Source organism: Gekko japonicus, unplaced genomic scaffold (assembly GCF_001447785.1).
Source record: "Gekko japonicus isolate JY-2015 unplaced genomic scaffold, Gekko_japonicus_V1.1 scaffold603, whole genome shotgun sequence".
Lineage (NCBI taxonomy): Eukaryota > Metazoa > Chordata > Lepidosauria > Squamata > Gekkonidae > Gekko > Gekko japonicus.
In genome coordinates this window covers 451,171-468,372 of record NW_015169192.1, presented here as the reverse complement: position 1 = coordinate 468,372, position 17,202 = coordinate 451,171, and the positions used below count along the sequence as shown (strand labels likewise).

The 17,202-nt window shown below is 45.6% G+C and overlaps 1 protein-coding gene across 3 annotated transcripts in view; it reads right to left on the bottom strand.

Moving 5' to 3' along the window:
* Window positions 1-11,819: 11,819 nt before the first annotated feature.
* KLHL13 (kelch like family member 13) overlaps window positions 11,820-17,202 on the bottom strand; it is a 71,357-nt gene continuing 65,974 nt past the window's right edge. For all 3 annotated transcript variants that reach the window (XM_015416260.1, XM_015416261.1, XM_015416259.1), the window contains 2 exons: window positions 16,025-16,138; window positions 11,820-13,343 (listed from right to left, as the gene is read on the bottom strand). In XM_015416260.1, coding sequence (XP_015271746.1) covers window positions 12,856-13,343; window positions 16,025-16,138 — 602 coding nt within the window. In that variant the 3' untranslated portion in view covers window positions 11,820-12,855. The remainder of the gene's footprint in view (window positions 13,344-16,024; window positions 16,139-17,202) is intronic.

The window sequence follows — 17,202 nt, the reverse complement described above, 5'->3', positions numbered from 1 at the left end:
TTTTCCAGGAAGCAAGTGAGCCAATTAACTGCACTGTGTTTTTTCCGGTACCACACGTACATTTTTTATAGATAGATATGCAAATTCTGCACTAAGAAAAAGTAAATTCTGCAAGACCTGGTGAGAACAGAGAAGATGTTGTTGAACAACAGTCAGTGGAGATTTGAGAGGAGACTGAATTTCACAAGCCGTCAGGTTCAGATTGAATACTGCCATTTTGATTCTGTTTCTCACTTGTAAATTCTTGGGTTTATTTCTTACGTTAGCACCATTAAAAATGGTCTTGGAAAATATATTAAATTTCCACTCACCGCATGTGAATGCATAAAATGAGGTTGATTAAAACCAATGACAACCTTATAATCAAAAAGGAACAGAAAGGTTTGCATCAGCTACTTTGGAACAGAGATGCACTGGTAAGGCATGTTTCTCTGACAACTGGGCAAGACGTTTGGCTGCCTCAGGTGGAAAAGCCAGGTGGTGCCTTGTGCCTGCTGTTTAACATGGGACACAGCCTACGAGGAAGTTCTCCTGCACAAACTCTGTTGAAACAAACAGGACTGTGCAAGGAAGAGAGCTTTTCAGTGAGCAGAGGTTTGATGGGGGCAGGTCTGTCCATCTTTCAGGCTGCCAACATTTTCCCACTTCAATCAGCCTTACAGTAGGTCTACCTCCAGGTAGTCACTTAAAGCATGGAATCTGCAGCCCTTTGCCAATGCAACCTGTCACAGTCAAAGGCTACTGGACGCGAATCTAACTGTCAAAGGCAACATTCTCCCAGATGAATCTGGCCAAGCATGAGGACTATAGGAATGCTTTTCAAAGTGAAAACACAGAAATAGACACTTTTGTAACCTCCGAACACCCAGTAGACCAGTTTGTTTGTTTTTGCTTCAATTTGTTTATTTTCTTGCTGCTGACATGGTGTTGCATATAATCACATACAGAGATAACCTTCAAGGGTTGTGCTGAATTTATCTTTTTAAAAAATCATCATTTGCTCTGCTCCCCTCTGGTTGCAATTTAATCTTTGTAGCATATGCCTCGAACCAGATTTTTTTTTGCTCTGCCCCCAAACTAATTTTTTATGCCAGAACTTGTGTAGATCTGCCACCTCCTCTTCCTTCCCCTGACAGAAGCTCCATGCTTTCAGCAACTGCATAATGGGTAGAAAATTCAATAGACACATCTTTTACAATGCCATTTGAGGGAAAACAACATCTTTCAGGCAGCTGTTCAAAAGACACCGAGTGCGTATCAATGAATCCTAAATTGAAAGTAATAAAACATCAGCATCTCTGAGCATGCACTGAATTCTTTCCCTCCTCACGAGAGGAGCAGTGCCAGCCCCCCCCCGGGGGGGGGGCTTGAGCAAGGCTGTATTGGTACAGCATCTCAGCCCATTTCTAAAGATGGCAAAAGCCTTAACTGCTGTCTAACTCAGCACAGTTTTTCCTCCTGAAAATGAGACTGGCTCGAAAAAGGCCCTGAATTAGCTGCAAGCGCTAATTAGGAATTCAGAAGCAACAAGGGGTCATGGTTTGTGGGGCAGGCAGCTGTGTGCTCCTTTGGAGCAGATGTTGCCACTGCCATGCTATTCTGGCATTAGAAATGTATTCCGCTGTTTCTTTTCAAAAGGCACTGTGACTGGCTGCCAGCCCAAAGCCTGGCATGTATTCAACCCTATACTTCCACCCGGTTGGGGAAAGTTCAGCCCTACCAGTAGGGTGGGGGCTCAAGCTCTGACCTTGTTGCATGTGCCAGTAGGGTCGCCACCGTTTCACAGAAGGCACAAATTCAACGAGGAAACCGTTGCCCACCGTTCACCTCCGTGCTTGGAAAGGCTTTACCTGTTGACTCTGACTGCCCTGCATCCATCAGCACAGAGCTACTGTGGAAAGCCTCCAGCTTCCTCTGGTTTAATAGGCTACTAGCCAAAGAACAATTTTACAATGTTGTTTGTTACTCACAGGTCAATCCTTTATCTTAGCATAGATTTCCTCCTAGGAACTGCATTAAAGACAGGTGAGCAGAAGCAATGGAGGAGGGCAGGGCTTTGTGACTTTAATAAATGCATTTGGAGGAAGAAGCCTGACCCTGTACCAAATACTCTTTATTTTTCTTTATACATGGTGCTTTGAGTAATTTTCATGTTGCACTCAATGCCTGCACATTGAAACCACACATTCATTCAGATCCTGGACCCGTTTCATTAGTAAAGTGAATGTGTGTCAGCTTTTTCTTCCATCAGACGTGTGTGTTGTGTTAAGTGCCATCAAGTCACTTCCGACCTCTGGTGGCTTCGAATTAATGACCTCCAAAACATCCCAAAACAGCCTTGAGTCTTAGTTCTCATAATGTGACCAAAGTAGGATAGCCTCAGTTGAGTCATTTTAGCCTCTAGGCTTGATTTGATCCAGAACCCACTTATTTGTCTTTTGGGCAGTCCATGGCATCTGCAAAACTCTCCTCCAACACTACATGCACATATATGCAGGGTGTATTTGTATTCACTGTAACGAGTGTACAGGATTATTATGTTCTCTGTGTGGGGGAATGGGAGAATCATAACCCAGGAGCTCGACCCTGCCTTTCACTGCCTTTAAACTATACAAACCCAGATCCATAAGGCCATCCATCAGATTAGGCTGAATTTCTCTTGGCTAAATTATAACAGAAGCAAGAAGATCACAGTGGGAGATCAAGCACTGCTTCTCTTTTGCATTTGCACCCCTTGCTTGCAGGTGACTTAGGAAAGCCTGAAGGAAGGAGTGGGAGCCTGATGGCTACCGGAAGAGAAGAGCAGGCACCTGGGAAACGAAGGGAAAATGTAACTCATCTGACAGTTTGGAGGGCTGCAGCTCCGGCTTTCTGGCTACTGAACGTCTAAACTTGATGGAGCCCAGAAGAGCAACCAACAGGCATCCATGGCCACAAGGCTACTGGCATCCACAGTATCTGCCAAGTATGGCTAGGTTTTGCTATAACAAGGCCCGGCTTGGCAGGCTAGTGAAAGGATAGACTTGTTCTGCTCCACAAATGATTACCTTGTTCAGGACCCTCAATGATTTGGAATCCATCTCTTGAGGCCATCATTAACAAGATTATCATGAGTTTAAGTATACCTGAACCATCTGCAGGTTCAGCACTGTGTATGCCAATATCAATCAGGTGTCTATTTAAGAGAGCGCTCTGCAGCAGGAAAGTGAAGGACGTGTTGGGCACATAAGACAAGCCAGACCTTTTATAACAGCTGGATTTGCAGCAACCTGCAACTACTTTAAGCAGTAAAGGAGCAAATCAAAAAGCTGGAAGAAAGGGATGTAGAAAAAGAGACTGAACACCTATTCCAAAACAAAGTGGTTTTCTAACCAATAGAAAAGCAGATGACCCTAGTGAGTAGATGAACCCATGCACACAGATTAATCCATTGTATGTTTGTGCTGTATATAAACACACACAGGAAAACTTCAAAACTTTAGCACAACTGGCTTTAATCCGTGTGGAACTGACATCATACTGTGTCAAATAATTTTTATTAAGAAAAAAATCAGCCTTCCACTTGAGTAGGAGGACGGGTGCAGCTGAGACTGTTGAATCATCATTTCCATGAATACCAGCTTCCATGAAGCTCCGCCCAGCTCTTCAGAGGAAATATGGTGAGGAGGCGGGTGAGGCTGCATGACGTATTTAAACACGGGTTTCTTGTGCTCGACTGTAGCCATGGCTTCCGCTCACAGACACTTGACAGTGTGGCTGAGGGAGGTGTGGATGCTTTTTTGAGCATTGATGGGTCTGACGAACAGAATGGCCCAACGCACCACTCACAACTAAGCATCCCAACTTAGCTGGCTGGCACAGGAAGCACCAGCTAGAGTCTCCTGATTAAAAGGGCAACATTAGGTTTCTTTCGAAGGACAAAAATAAGCATTTTGTGGGCAAGGAAGGTGAGAACAGTGATAACTGCAACTTTAAGTGATAACTGCAAGTGATAACTCAAGTGATAACTGCAACCTTAGGGGAGCAGGCATGGCAGCTAACTGGGTCTGGATCTACCGGTCTAGACCAAAGGACAACCCCTCTCTCATTCTCAGGCGCTGACCCACAGCCACCTGAGCTCCCGGAGTCTCACCGGGTCCTGGTCCCTTGTTAAGGTTCCTTTGCTTCTAGGTCCCCTTTGAGGTTGTACTTGGATGTTCAGGAAGCACTCCTGATGCAGCAAAGAAAAGAAAATCTCTCTGCATTTATTTACATTGCTCAAATGAAGAAGAGTGTTTGCTAGGCAGAAACCACTCAAAATCACAGGATTAACAGCACAACAGTAATACTTCACTTATGCTGGGCAGCACCCTGGGCTCTGAAGCTCCAAGCTGCTTACAGGCTCCCCTCGGTAAGTTCCTTATCTCACCCATAGGCTTAAGGCACAGAGTCCGTTCATACAGAAGCAGTCCTTGACATTTGGGTTGAAGCTCTCTCACGCTTTATTCCGAGCCTTCTCCAACACCCTGCCGTGCCTCAGGCAGCCCTCCTGAAACTCTCCGGTATCTCTCTTTTTGTTACCCCTATACCCCACCCCCTTAGCTAATCAGTGCATAGTTAGTTAGTTCCCTTTACTCTCTGGCAGCCAGATAAGAACATCTTCTGCCAGCTGTCAAGGCCACCAGATGCCTTTAATTAATGTTTGGCCCAAACAGGCTGCACTGACCTGGTGAGAACTTACAGGTTGATATCACTTGAAGGAAGCCTCAACATGTATCCTTACACTGCCTCTGTAACACAATGAGATGGTCGAACTGGCTATACTGCTTCAGATTTTTTGGGGGAGCGCATACTATTTTTATTGCTCCCCCATCTAAAAAAAACCTGCAAAAACTTAATGCCCATCAGGGAGCCCATGCCATGCTGTGCTAGTTTTTTCTTTTACAGGGAATTAAAGTAGGGCAGTTTTTCAAAACATAACCCTTCCCATACAGAGTGGCAACGATGCAGTCCATTCTACCATCTCGACACTCTGCTGGCCCATTCTGCTGTCTGTCTGGCTTAGGCCTGAAGGAATTTGGTGGTGATGCGACTTAATGTTTGATCTTTGGTTGCATCAACCTTCAAGCCTCCCAACACAAGCAGGTAGTTCCATGGCTGGGGAATAAAAAGGCAACACACCCTTGTCTTTGGCATTAGTTGCTTCTGCTTCTGACCAAGGACAGATGCCCCCAGGGTGCAGGAGAGACTGGGAAATGGGAATTTTTGCCTGCCTCTGGGGAGCAGAGCACTTGCTACTTGTTTAGGACTGAGCAGGCATACGTCTGGGATCTTGGCATAGTTGGGGTTCAGGAATGTTTAAAGCATACCTTTAGAAAACCCGAGAAGTGTTATAGAACATCAGAACCTGAGGAACAGCTACAGAACTGCAGCTGGGCACTGCTGCATTGATAGAAAAAGCACCCATTCAGAAAGCTTCCCTCATATTGCTTAGAATTGGTGGGGCCTGGTGGAACTGAGGGGTAAGGCCTAGTTCAAATCTGACAGCCTCATGTACTTGGTAGGTGGCCTTGAGCAAAGCCGCTGTTCTCTGTATCTCAGTGCAGGGATGATAACAAGCAATCTACTTTATTCAAAGTGCTACACATACCTTATCTCAGCAATCCTTCCAACCACGCTATGAAGTGCTATCCGTCTTCGGGATGTTCTTATCTTGTGCGCTGCATTTCAAGATCTACATCAAGGAGACCTGCACAGCTTCTACAGATGGAAGGAATTTTGCAGATTTCCTCATATTCTACATAATTCATTCTGGGTTTTGCCAGTTACGGGAAAGGCAAAGTCACCAAGGACACGCACGCGCAAAGCACTGAACCCATCACCTCTGTGTTTTGAGATTTCAGCAAATGTTGCCAGTGCAGAAGAACTAAAAACTTGCTTTCAAAATACAAAACAGAACTGAGACTTACTGTAGGGATTTACATGCCGGCTCCCAGACTGCACCCATTACCATACTTAGCACTCTTGTGGAATCACAACATGCATGAAGCCCTGTCCTTAGACTGCAGCAAGCAGCTGCTGTTCTTAGAGGGGGGGGGGGGGGGGACCTGAAGTTACAAGCAATGCACAGAAGGGCCAGGCCTCAGGCATGTGGTCCCTTCAGGAGCAAGTGCAGATGGTTAACATCAGGCACAACCAAATGAGCAGGGGGCAGTGGGTGACAGCCTGGCAGGCTGTCTGAGGTCCCAGTCACAAGCCCCTGCAACACATCAAGGATGAGGCCAGCATCATCTGCTCCAGTTCCACAGCCATTAGTGTCAGTGCAGCTGTGTAGTCCTCTGTCCTTCACCCTTCTCAGGGCAAAATGAAACTAGGAATTGACAGTTTTGGGGAAGTTTCTCAAAATGCTGCAGCCAAATGTAGGCTGAGCCAAGATCTGAGTAGCTGCTCTCTGCATGTGCATCAGCATTGGAGAGGGAAGCCCTGCCAAAGTACCAGCATGGAAGCCTAGTAGTCCATCAAAGTGCTAGCTACAGACGTCTCTCTTTTGTGTTAACTTATTTAGAGTTACTTTTATAGAAACTGGCTTGGCCTTCTCTGTGCATAACTCTGTGCTGGATTGTGGCCCAGAAAAAAAATGGAACGATCAGCTGCATTCCACCCACAAAGGCTCCCAGGATGTTGAGGGAGAAGATTATGATCCAGAGTACAGATTGACATGGGAGGAAGCAGTTGTAGTTGTTATGGATACAGACATGATTCCTCCCTCTAAGCAATTTGCCAAGCACTTTTGATTGACAGCATGACTCTGATTTCACTTGCCGAAGCCTCTTTCCAAGAAGAAGAAAAAAAAGAACTATTATTAAATTAGGGAGAAAATATTTCTATCAGCAGCTTTTGCAAAGGGAAGACTCTGTTCCCTTATTTTATGCACTTGCTTCTTAGAAAGAACATTAGATTTTGCACCAGAAGTGGCTTTTTAGAGCTTCAGTATCAGGAGGCTACACGACCCAGACCTTCAAGCTTAACACCCCCACCCACCCCCAAAACTTGCCATATCACACCAAGTCCAATCAGTGATTGACTTTAGAGCCTGTTAAGATCCCTTCAGCATATATGACAACTCAGGAAAAAAGATCTTGCAGCTGTAGCAGAATCCTGACAGACAACATTGACTCAGGGTGGTACGCTCTGGTTTTATGGACAATTTCTATGCTGCTTATGTCTAATGGCTTGTTTTTTATATATACTGTGGCTTAATTATAAGCCGTCTCAAGCAGGACTGTGAAGAGGGAGCATAGAAATAAATAGCTATTTCTAAATAAATAAGGAAGTGGTGGGGGAATTACTTGTTAGAATCATGATGTTGTTTTATAAGTAAGCAGGGCAGCTTCCACTGACGTCTACACAAAGTTCTGGCCACCCCATTTCAAAACTCTCAGAGCTGGGGGGGAAACACTGGAAGGGCGACTCAGAATGACCAGCCAGAAGTCCCTTCTCTACCAGGAAAAACCAGTACATCTGGAGCATTTTAGGGTGGTAGGAAAAGAGGCGACTGAAGAGGGTCAGCAGGGCAGAAGTTTACAATATAGGGAAGTTGTTTTCCTTCTCATTCCACTAGAACTGAGTTACCCAGAAAAGGTGGCTGGAAAAAGATTCAGAAAGGACAAAAGAACATCTCCACAAAATGTGATTGATGGAATTGACCACTACAAGATGAAGTAATGGCTTTAGGAGAGCCACTGTAGTATAGTGGTTAACGTGATACTAGAATCTGGGAGATCAAGGTGCAAGTCCCCACCATGCCATCGAAGCTCAATGGGTGACTCTGGACTAGTTACACTCCTCTGGGGGGATTATTGCCTAGATAAATTGGAGGAGAGAGTGATGTTTATAAGCTGCTTTGGGGAGAAAAGGGGGGTGTAAATATTTCAATAAAGAGGGCATGGATCTATCAACAGCTATTGGCAACGATGCTGGCTAAGCTTAATCTCCCTAGGCAAAAGCAGCATACCTGAAGATATCAGAAACAGCCAACAGAAAATGCTTCATACGCTTTGTGAGCATCCAAGGGACACCAAGCTGGCCACGGCTGGTAAAAATATGCCGGAGTAAATGAGTGAGAAGCAGACCACCAAGGTCCAGAGCTTACTAACGGAAGTGGGAAGAAGACAAGACATTGTGGGAAGTTGGTGAGCATACTTACAGACATTGTGCAGGTACATGCAAAAGATGAGCCCAAATGCACATCCTGGTATAAGGACAGACAATTGCTCAACTGATGGGAGAATTTAGGGGCACAATAATGGTTGAGGATAGGAGAATTGTACACAACAATGTAAGAGGAAAAAGCCTACCCACGATGACAACAATGAGACCTGCAATCTCAACAGAAAGTAGACACCAAAAAGAAAAACCCTCCACCCCACCCCAAATCCTGCAGCAGCTCCAGGAGATCAGGTGTCGACAGCTGCTTAAACAGCTTCCTGCAGCTGTGCTCAACACCACCCAAAAAACAGCTGCAACTTTAAATATAAATGTAGTGGGCCAGCAAAGCATTCTTCTCAACAGAAAATTCCTCCGGAACAGCTGGGTATTTAAGAAACGAGTATGTGTGAGAGCAAGGGGGAGAGACTGCAAGATTTGCATTCTAGGACTCCTACCCACCCCCCAGATTGATTGGAGCTTGAGGACCACAGAGCAGGCGGAAGCACCTAAGATTGTGCGCACAATTAAGAGGAATGATGAAAATGTGTTCTAGCCTGGCAGGAACGCTTTAACAGGCTAGCTGAAGTTGGTAGGGGAGAAGATCTGCATGCCATTGGAACACCACCAACTTGCTGGGGTTCCTGAAAAGTGCTAGACTAGAGACCTCAGCCTTATCCAGAATAGTTGAGCATTCGTTTCAAGGAAGAGTGCACAGCCGGGATGATTTAACACACATTCCCTTCGGCTCTTTACAAGATCTTCTATAGGTATTCCCATTCAGCAACTTAAATATATCTCCATTGACTATGGGAATTTGGAGGTGGGGGAGTAGACTATACAAGACCAAAATTCATCCACCTTGGATTTACATAGTAAAAGTTATATAATCCCACAAAGCTACACATTTGAACCATTTATCTGGATAACCCCAATTCACCTCTCACCCCTGCAATGACTCCCAGGCCCCTCCTCCCAATCTACAATATGGTGATACTACTACCCCACCTTATAGGACTGCTGTAAGGACACGGATCTGAAGGGCCTTGAACACAGACTTATATAAATACCACTCTGCAGCTAACTTGAATCACAGTTCTTCGATCAAGGAATTTCAAAAGAAAATCCAGCATTAGAGACCAAACTTCTCTAACCTACTACATGCCTTGATGAACACAGCCTTGCTGCTGTGGCTGTGAATTGTCACAGTGAAGACTGACATAGAAATGTCACAGACAGGACTTCTTGTCCTCCATGACCTTCAGGCCCACCATCTTCTCTTGGCCTCCCCTCTCTACACCAACTTGTACGTACACATCTGTTACCACTGTAAGAGAACACATGGAGCTGCCTGATACTCAGTCGCACCACTGGCTTGTTAAAAAGTCAGTATTGTCTACTCCAGGGCTGTCAAACATATGAACCAGCTGATCCAGGGCTCTTATCCAGCCTGCGAGCAACTGGTCATTACCTTTACTGCCAGATGACAGAGGCTGTGCATTATGTCCCTGTATACTGTCCCAGTGCTAATGAGTAATGGGCAGTGGAAGTGGGAGGGTGGGCACCAGGGACATACTTTAAGGAAATACTGTAAGAGTGTTGATGTTTTAAGCATATTTGTATTTTGAATAAAAAATAATAATGCTAATTGGGTTTGGCTATGTCCTTTATAAGAAGAAGAAGAAGAGAAGAAGAAGAGATTGGAGTTATACCCCGCCCTTCACTACCCAAAGGTGTCTCAGAGCGGCTTACAAACTCCTTTCCCTCCCCCTCCCCACAATAGACACCCTGTGAGGTAGGCGGGGCTGAGAGAGCTGACAGAAACTGCTCTTTTTCAAGAACAGCTGTGCCAGAACTATGGCTTGCCCAAGGTCATCCAGCAGGTGCAAGTGGAGGAGTGGGGAACCAAACCCGGTTCTCCCAGATTAGAGTCCGCGCACTTAACCACTACACCAAACTGGCTTTTCTAAATGCCTGTACCTGGCATTACATTTTATGGCCTTCGTGACAAATGCATTCCACACGTTTGGATGCTGACTGACAGGGCCACCCAGATTCTCCGGAAACTGGCTTTTCTAAATGCCTGTACCTGGTATTACATTTTATGGCCCTCATAACAAATGCATTCCACACCTTTGGACGCTGACTGGCAGGGCCCCCCCAGTTTCTCAGACTGAGATATTTCACATCCCCTGCTACCTGATCCTTTAACTCAAGATGCCAGGGATTGAACCTGGGACTGTCTGCATACCAAGCAGAGGCTCTATTGTTGAACCACAGTCTCCCCACAAGACCTCCATTTGTTTTAGCAGTATGACAGCATCCCCCCCCCCCGTTGCTGATGATTACTCTAGCAAGGCCCTCTCAGCCTTTATGTGTTGCCACTTCAGCAAAGCAATCATAGAAGGATAAGACTAATTGAAGGGGGTGGGGGGAGAAAGAGAAAGCTAGTTTGCTGCAGCCTCGAAAGAAGGGAAAGCAGAAGACAATTGCCCAATTTTGATGAACTCTTACAAAGCAGTCTAAAGGCAAGCCGGATGTCCTAATGACAGCGATTGTGACTGGACACGCCTTTGCTATTACAAAAAAAAAAAAGCTGTCAAGTACCTTATTAAGCATGGAGGATAGGAAGCTGTAGTCAGATTTCCCAGATGCCAATTTCTAAAAACAGAAATGCCAGCAGGCTTACTGGTTCTTCGTACATGTGGCTCTTTCCATTCCAAGCAGAGCAGCTCCAGGGGAGGACACGGAATGAGTGTTCCAGGAATATCCCAACACTTGCAAAGTAAGGAAAGCTCCAGCAAGCCCTGCATGGCCCTGTGCTTAGCCTTTCCTAGAGAACAACTCTTTTGCACTTGGATGCTGAATCCTGCAACAGCTTTTACTTCTGAGAATTCACTCTTCCTGACTCTGGAGGAGCCTGTACCCAGGTTATCGCCGTAAAGCAACCCAGTAAAGTTGGACTTTGCAATTTGTAGAAGTTATGCAAGTTGGATCCAGTTGGCATACTGATTCTTGTTTGGGGAGACATTAATGCCCTGGAGGCCCCCTTCCCTTAACTACTGGAAATGTTATTAAGCTACCCTTTCCAGCTTCTGAAATTTCACCCAGCACAACCTGCACACTTTTGAATGTATCTGGGGGTCATAAGGGCTAGAAGCTCCTAAAGGAATAATAGAACACACACGTACACATTCTCGGGATGCTGAATAGTGAGCTCCAATGGACCACACTGTGTGCTTGTTCTCCACCTTGCATATCAAATGTTGCTCTTGTCCCACCTCTGGATGGCAAATCCGTTCTGAGCTTGCAGAGGAAATGCTTCCAGCTTTGGTGGGAGGACTTAAGCTCAGTTCACCTGGAGGCCTTTGAAACTGTTTGCAAGGCACTGAATTCACAACCGGTACTTGGTCTGGGCTTTATTTCCAGAAAGTGGGTCACTCTCTCCATTTTGGAAGCTCTCTGCAGACTGGCTGCCCAGCAGGTTTTGCTGCCCACACACAAAAGACATATACAGAGGTTTCCTGGCAACAGGGAGGCTAGAGGAGGAAGAGCGCATTAATGAGATCTTAAAAAAAAAACCAAACTAATTGCAGTTAAAGGTTTTATTGAACAAAAGAAACAGGGTAGTCTGAATTCTCTGAGCAAAAGCAGCTCTTGGCCTAAGCTGCATTTTGTGCTAAATAACCACATTAACTGAGATTTTATACAGAGGTGTAATGGACAAATTATCTTGCCAACAAGGCGGGGGGCGGGGGGACCAATTTCATGTGAAGGGAAGGATTTGGTCAAAATTTAGTGGCTTAAAATTAAACATTTCTAGCCCTTGTCTACCTAAAACTTGGTGCAGGCATTCAACCAGTTCACATGGCTGAACTGAAATCTCATGTATGAACACCTTAAGCTTCAATAATGACTGAATTGGAGGAGGGGATTAAAAGCTTCACATGTTTATATTTTATTTTATGGCCCAGAAAAAAGAACATGTATTTTTTAAAAAAAACAAATTCCACAAACACACACACCCTGGTTAATAATTTCAGGGTCTGCCTGTTGTATACTTGCTCATGTTTTCCAAACTGCTGGGTTTCTCCTACTTGTCTGCCTTAGGAACTCCACATCCTCTGAACAGCACCCACAGAGTCAATGGGATACACAGATAAGTAAAAAATTCTCTGTTAAAGGGGAGGGCAGCAGAGGCAAGACAGATGCTGGAAATTTGCACTGGTTGATATTGCCTTCCCTTTCAAAGGGGCAGGAAAGAAAAGAAGGCCTGAATCGCCACAACTTAGTAAACACGGGTACCTTGACCTTCGTGTCTCCCTTTCCAGCACCGCTTTCTAGACCTCCCTCACATCCAATACATAACATCAAGGTACCAAATGCAAATATTCCTTTTTGAAAAAACCCACCTTGCTCGCCTCATTTGTTACTCACTTGGCTCCAAGAATACTTTCCTTAGAACGTTCTCTTGTCCGCTCCAGAGACATTCTAGATCAAACAGCAAAAGTAACAAAAATCACTGTTCTGCCTACACCCCCACCCCCAAAACTGTGCTGTCTGCTTCTGGGTAGGCCTCAGAGATACTACTGAAGAAAAAGACAAAAGGAGAACCCCATGATGCAGTGCAACAGTATTGGAACGACGACATTGTGAGTCCAGAGATGTTTCTCAAGGTGCCGAAAGAGGAGATTCTCTAGAAGGTGACCCTGTATTGTCCTCAGGAGGGAACACTGTCAGCGTGCAGGCACGGATGCCCCCGAGGGATTCTGGGAGGTCAAAGACTTTGTGCCACTCATCCTTTTCCGGGTCATACTTCTGAACGATTTCTACCATACAGCGGTTGTTCCATGAATATCCTCCAACCACATAGATTTTATTTTCAAACACAGCCACCCCAACATCACTCTGACCACGAAGCATAGCAGCAATTGGTGTCCACTGGTCTAGAGTTGGTGAGTAATATTCACAGCTTAGAACATCGTCATAATCACTGGTTCCTCTAAAATGGTTTCCACCAATGACATACAGCTTGTCGCCAACAGTACACATGCAGTGAAGGCCCCTGACTGTGGTCATTGGTGCCTTCTGAGTCCATTTGTCCGTATCAGGGTCGAAGCACATGAGTTCCTTCTGGAAAGTATCATGGGTGATGCCTCCTGAAGGGGGAAGAAAGCCAATGAAATACACCCTACACCAAAGGAGTGCTAATGGGAACACACATAAAATCTGACATTATGGTGGGTTTGTCATAGCAAAAGCAACAAGGATGCTACACAACAGTTTTTCATTTTAGCAGCAGCACTTTTGGTGCACATCCACTCTTGAACCTACAGATCACTGTCACCATCATTCTCAAGCAATACTAATTATAGATCTTGCTAGCACTTTATTATTGCAAAATTGTATGGTTTTAGAAGGTTTTATGATTTTATCATTGTTATCTATGTGTTTTATCTTTTATGTAAGCCGCCCTGAGCCTGCTCTGGCGGGGAGGGCAGGGTATTAATTGAACAAGTAAATGAATACATACATTCAGACTTGGAGGTCTCACCAGCAACAAGTATCAGATGGACGGACATACAGCCAACTGAAGAGGATTATCATCTTTACACAGGACTGCATATGTGTGCCTACATTTTGACACTAGGGATGGAGCAAGGCCTCTTCCAACTCTTTCTCCAAAACACAAATATGTATTTACTGGAACTGAAGAAAGATTCCATTCTAATCTGCCACTGCTCAATTGTGCTAGAGCCAGTGGGACACCTGAATGCACCTCCAGCATCTCAAGTGGAGGTCTTTCACATCACCTAGTGCCTGATCCTTCTCACAGGAGATGCTGGGGATTGAACCTGGGACCTTCTGCATGCAAAGCAGGGGCTCTTCTACTGGGCCACAGCCCTCTCCAGCCTCTGCCTCCTATTTCCAGAGCCTTTTTGCCTTCCACATTCCATCTTCTTCAGTGCTTGGAAGCCCACATTGTGTTACTCCAAGACATACTTGTGCTATACAGACTCACAACAGCTAGCATGGTTTCCTGTTGAGGCATCCTGGGAATCAAATTTTTGCAGGGGTGCCCTGCCCAAAATTCTTTTAGCTCACTTCTAGCCCCTGCGATTCCAGAAGTTCCATGGACAGAAGCCATGAACACCACTTCTGACAGTCAAAGAAGACCCTGGAAGCCATGTTTGGGGACTTTTCTTGGCATGTCTTCCCTGTTCATGTACAGAACAGGTGCAGCAAATTTAAAATGTTATCCACATTTTCATCACAGGCTGTCATGGCATAGGAATTATAGTGTGTGAGTTGGGACTGGGAGAAATGGGTTGGAACCCCTGCTCTGTCATGGCGGTTCAACAGGTGATTTTGGGCCTATCGCATTCTCTCAGCCTAATCTATCACACAGGGATGTTCTTGTGAGGATAAAGTGCAGGAGGGGGGAACAACATAAGCTCCTTTGGGTCTCCAGAAGGGAGAAAAGCAGAGTATAAACAAATAAAGCAAGCATCAAGGCACCACACAAACTGAGAGGGCAGGATATGAACCTTCTATGTCTCCCTGTCATTCCTCCCTCCCATCTCCTCATGCATTTTTCCAGCAGTCCACCTCACCTCCAGCATCAGAGCCTGAGGGACATAAGACAGTGAAGGGGTCTGCTCCTCTAACCTGTGCACACACACCCCGACCTTTTAAATGAAACAGCCCTGAGCTCCTCTTAAATCATGGCTGCCACTATCAATATGATCTTCAGCTATGTGATCATGCCCCTTGTAAAAGCCACCTCTCGCTGCTTATCACATTCTTCCAAGATTTCAGGAAACAGACTTTCCCCTGCACTCTATCCAAGATCCTTTGACACCTCCAGTTCAAAGGACTGAACCTAGGATCTTCTGTATGGGGGGGGGGGAGTGTTCCACCTCTGAGCTGTAGCCACTCCCCGCTTTTGGATATTCGAGGCAGCACGCACACAAGTTACTATGTGAAGGAGGCATCTCTCTCTCATGGAAACTCTGATGCAAGCCGAGGCGTTTAGAACAAGCACGCACTTGGGCACGGTGCCCTACACATTCCGCTCTGAGATAGGCACAGTCAGAGTACGGATGAGTGGGGAGGACCATTTGGTGCCCTGGCATCCAGCCCTCCCTGGAGAGAGAGAGAGAGAGAGCAATTGTTCGGGGACTTGACAGCTTATTCTCTCAGTGTAACTGTTGCTCCCAACTGAAAGAGATATTAAGGCACAGCTTGTTGACGTGAATCAAACAAAAAAACGGAACCGAGCCTGAAGTCTGATATCTTTCCCTTTTTGAGGATGCCTTTGAAAGACGCCACGATTTATACTCTCTGGTTAGACTTCAAAGGTCTCACATTCTGTCCCAAAGACACAGCGTTTATCATAGCATTCGCTGGGTTTTCTAAGCCTCCCTGAAGTACGACTTATCCCCGTCAAAAACAAGTCTCTCTCTCTCTCTTTTACAACAGACACACACGTAGGATTAGAAGCAGCATGGAGGCTGGATCTGCGATTTCCTAAGAAACAAACCTCCAAAGATTTAAAAGAAACACACAAATTACTTCTTAAGACGGTTGTTTCCAAAGGCAATTTCCTACCAGCCGGGATAATTGTATCTAAAATGAGTGCTGGGGATCTAGCAGCATGTCCCATTTGAGTGGTTTTGTGTGAAGTGAGAACTGCAGCTTGCCAAATGCCAAGAGGCACGCCTTAGAAAGGAGGAGACGGGGATGGGCCTTTAGGCCACGGGCGTTAGAGCCCACTGCAGCATGCTTGACCCAAATGGGGGAAGAGGACAGAGATTTCCTCAGAAATAAGAATGCTTACCTGAAATATACATCAGGCCCCCATAGACGGTCCCCGCATGGCCATAGTGGGGCTCATTCATTTTGGCCACGTAGCTCCATTCGTTCATCCTTGGATTGTAGCACTCCACTGTGGCTGTTTAGAGAGAGAGAAAAGGAAGGCTCTTTTTGAAAAAAAAAATTATTCTCCTTGTTACAGTCTACCTGCCCACCACACACAACATTATTCAAGCCACAGACTACAAGAAGAAGCAAGGACAAGCGAGCTTTGTGATGTTCTGAGTGTGCAGAGGGCTTCACATAGATTTGGTCTCTGTGTCCAGAGCTAGACAGCTAGTTATACAAGGGCTGGGTTATCTTCCTCTGTTTTCCGTCTTTGGCAGGCCCACCCCTCTGGCTCAGGAGCACCCTTGATGTGCTGACGGCTGGAAGGCCTTTCCCCTTACGGGCAGGCCAAAGCAGGTCTTGGGGTTTCACTCATGCAATCATTTCAACATCCAGGATTTAAGGGAGCCATTTAAAAAACTTCTAGGGTCTCCAGCAGATGCCTTCACAGGCAGCCACGGTTCCCCTCAGCAAAGAAGTGCCTTCTCTCACAGCCTTCAAAGCATTTTTCCTTACTGCTAACTGGTGCACCCACCAGATTCTCCCCCCCCCCCAATCGCACGAGTGAACATGCCAAAAATCTTCCCTTTACGATTGGTTTCCGACTAATGAAAGAGCATGCGTGCACGTACATAAAGACTGAATGAACGGTGCCCAAGGCAACCCAGCCTATGTCCTTTTGCAGCTCCCACATATCTGCATCTACTTGCTAGAACACAAAGACTAAAAGTTACACAAGTAAACCAACCTCCCTCTATAGACATCATTAGCTGGACTAGGACACTGAGTTGCATAGCACAATGCTCTTTGAAAGCTGGACTTCATAGACGAAACCATGAAAGAGGCTGCTGTACTGTTTTAGATGCTGCTCTGTGGAACCAAGGAGTGAGCCCTCGCACTCGAAAACTAGCATACTAGATTAGATCTCTTCTCCGATACACTGACATTCTCAGAGAAAGGAGGGCCTGTTTGCTTTAAAAGAAATAGAATGGGCAAACATGAAATCCCCAGCTTACAGTTGGTACAGGGGCTGCGCTCTGCAGTTCACTTGAAACCCTTAAAGAGCAGCTTTTACTTCAAACTACACAAAAAAGA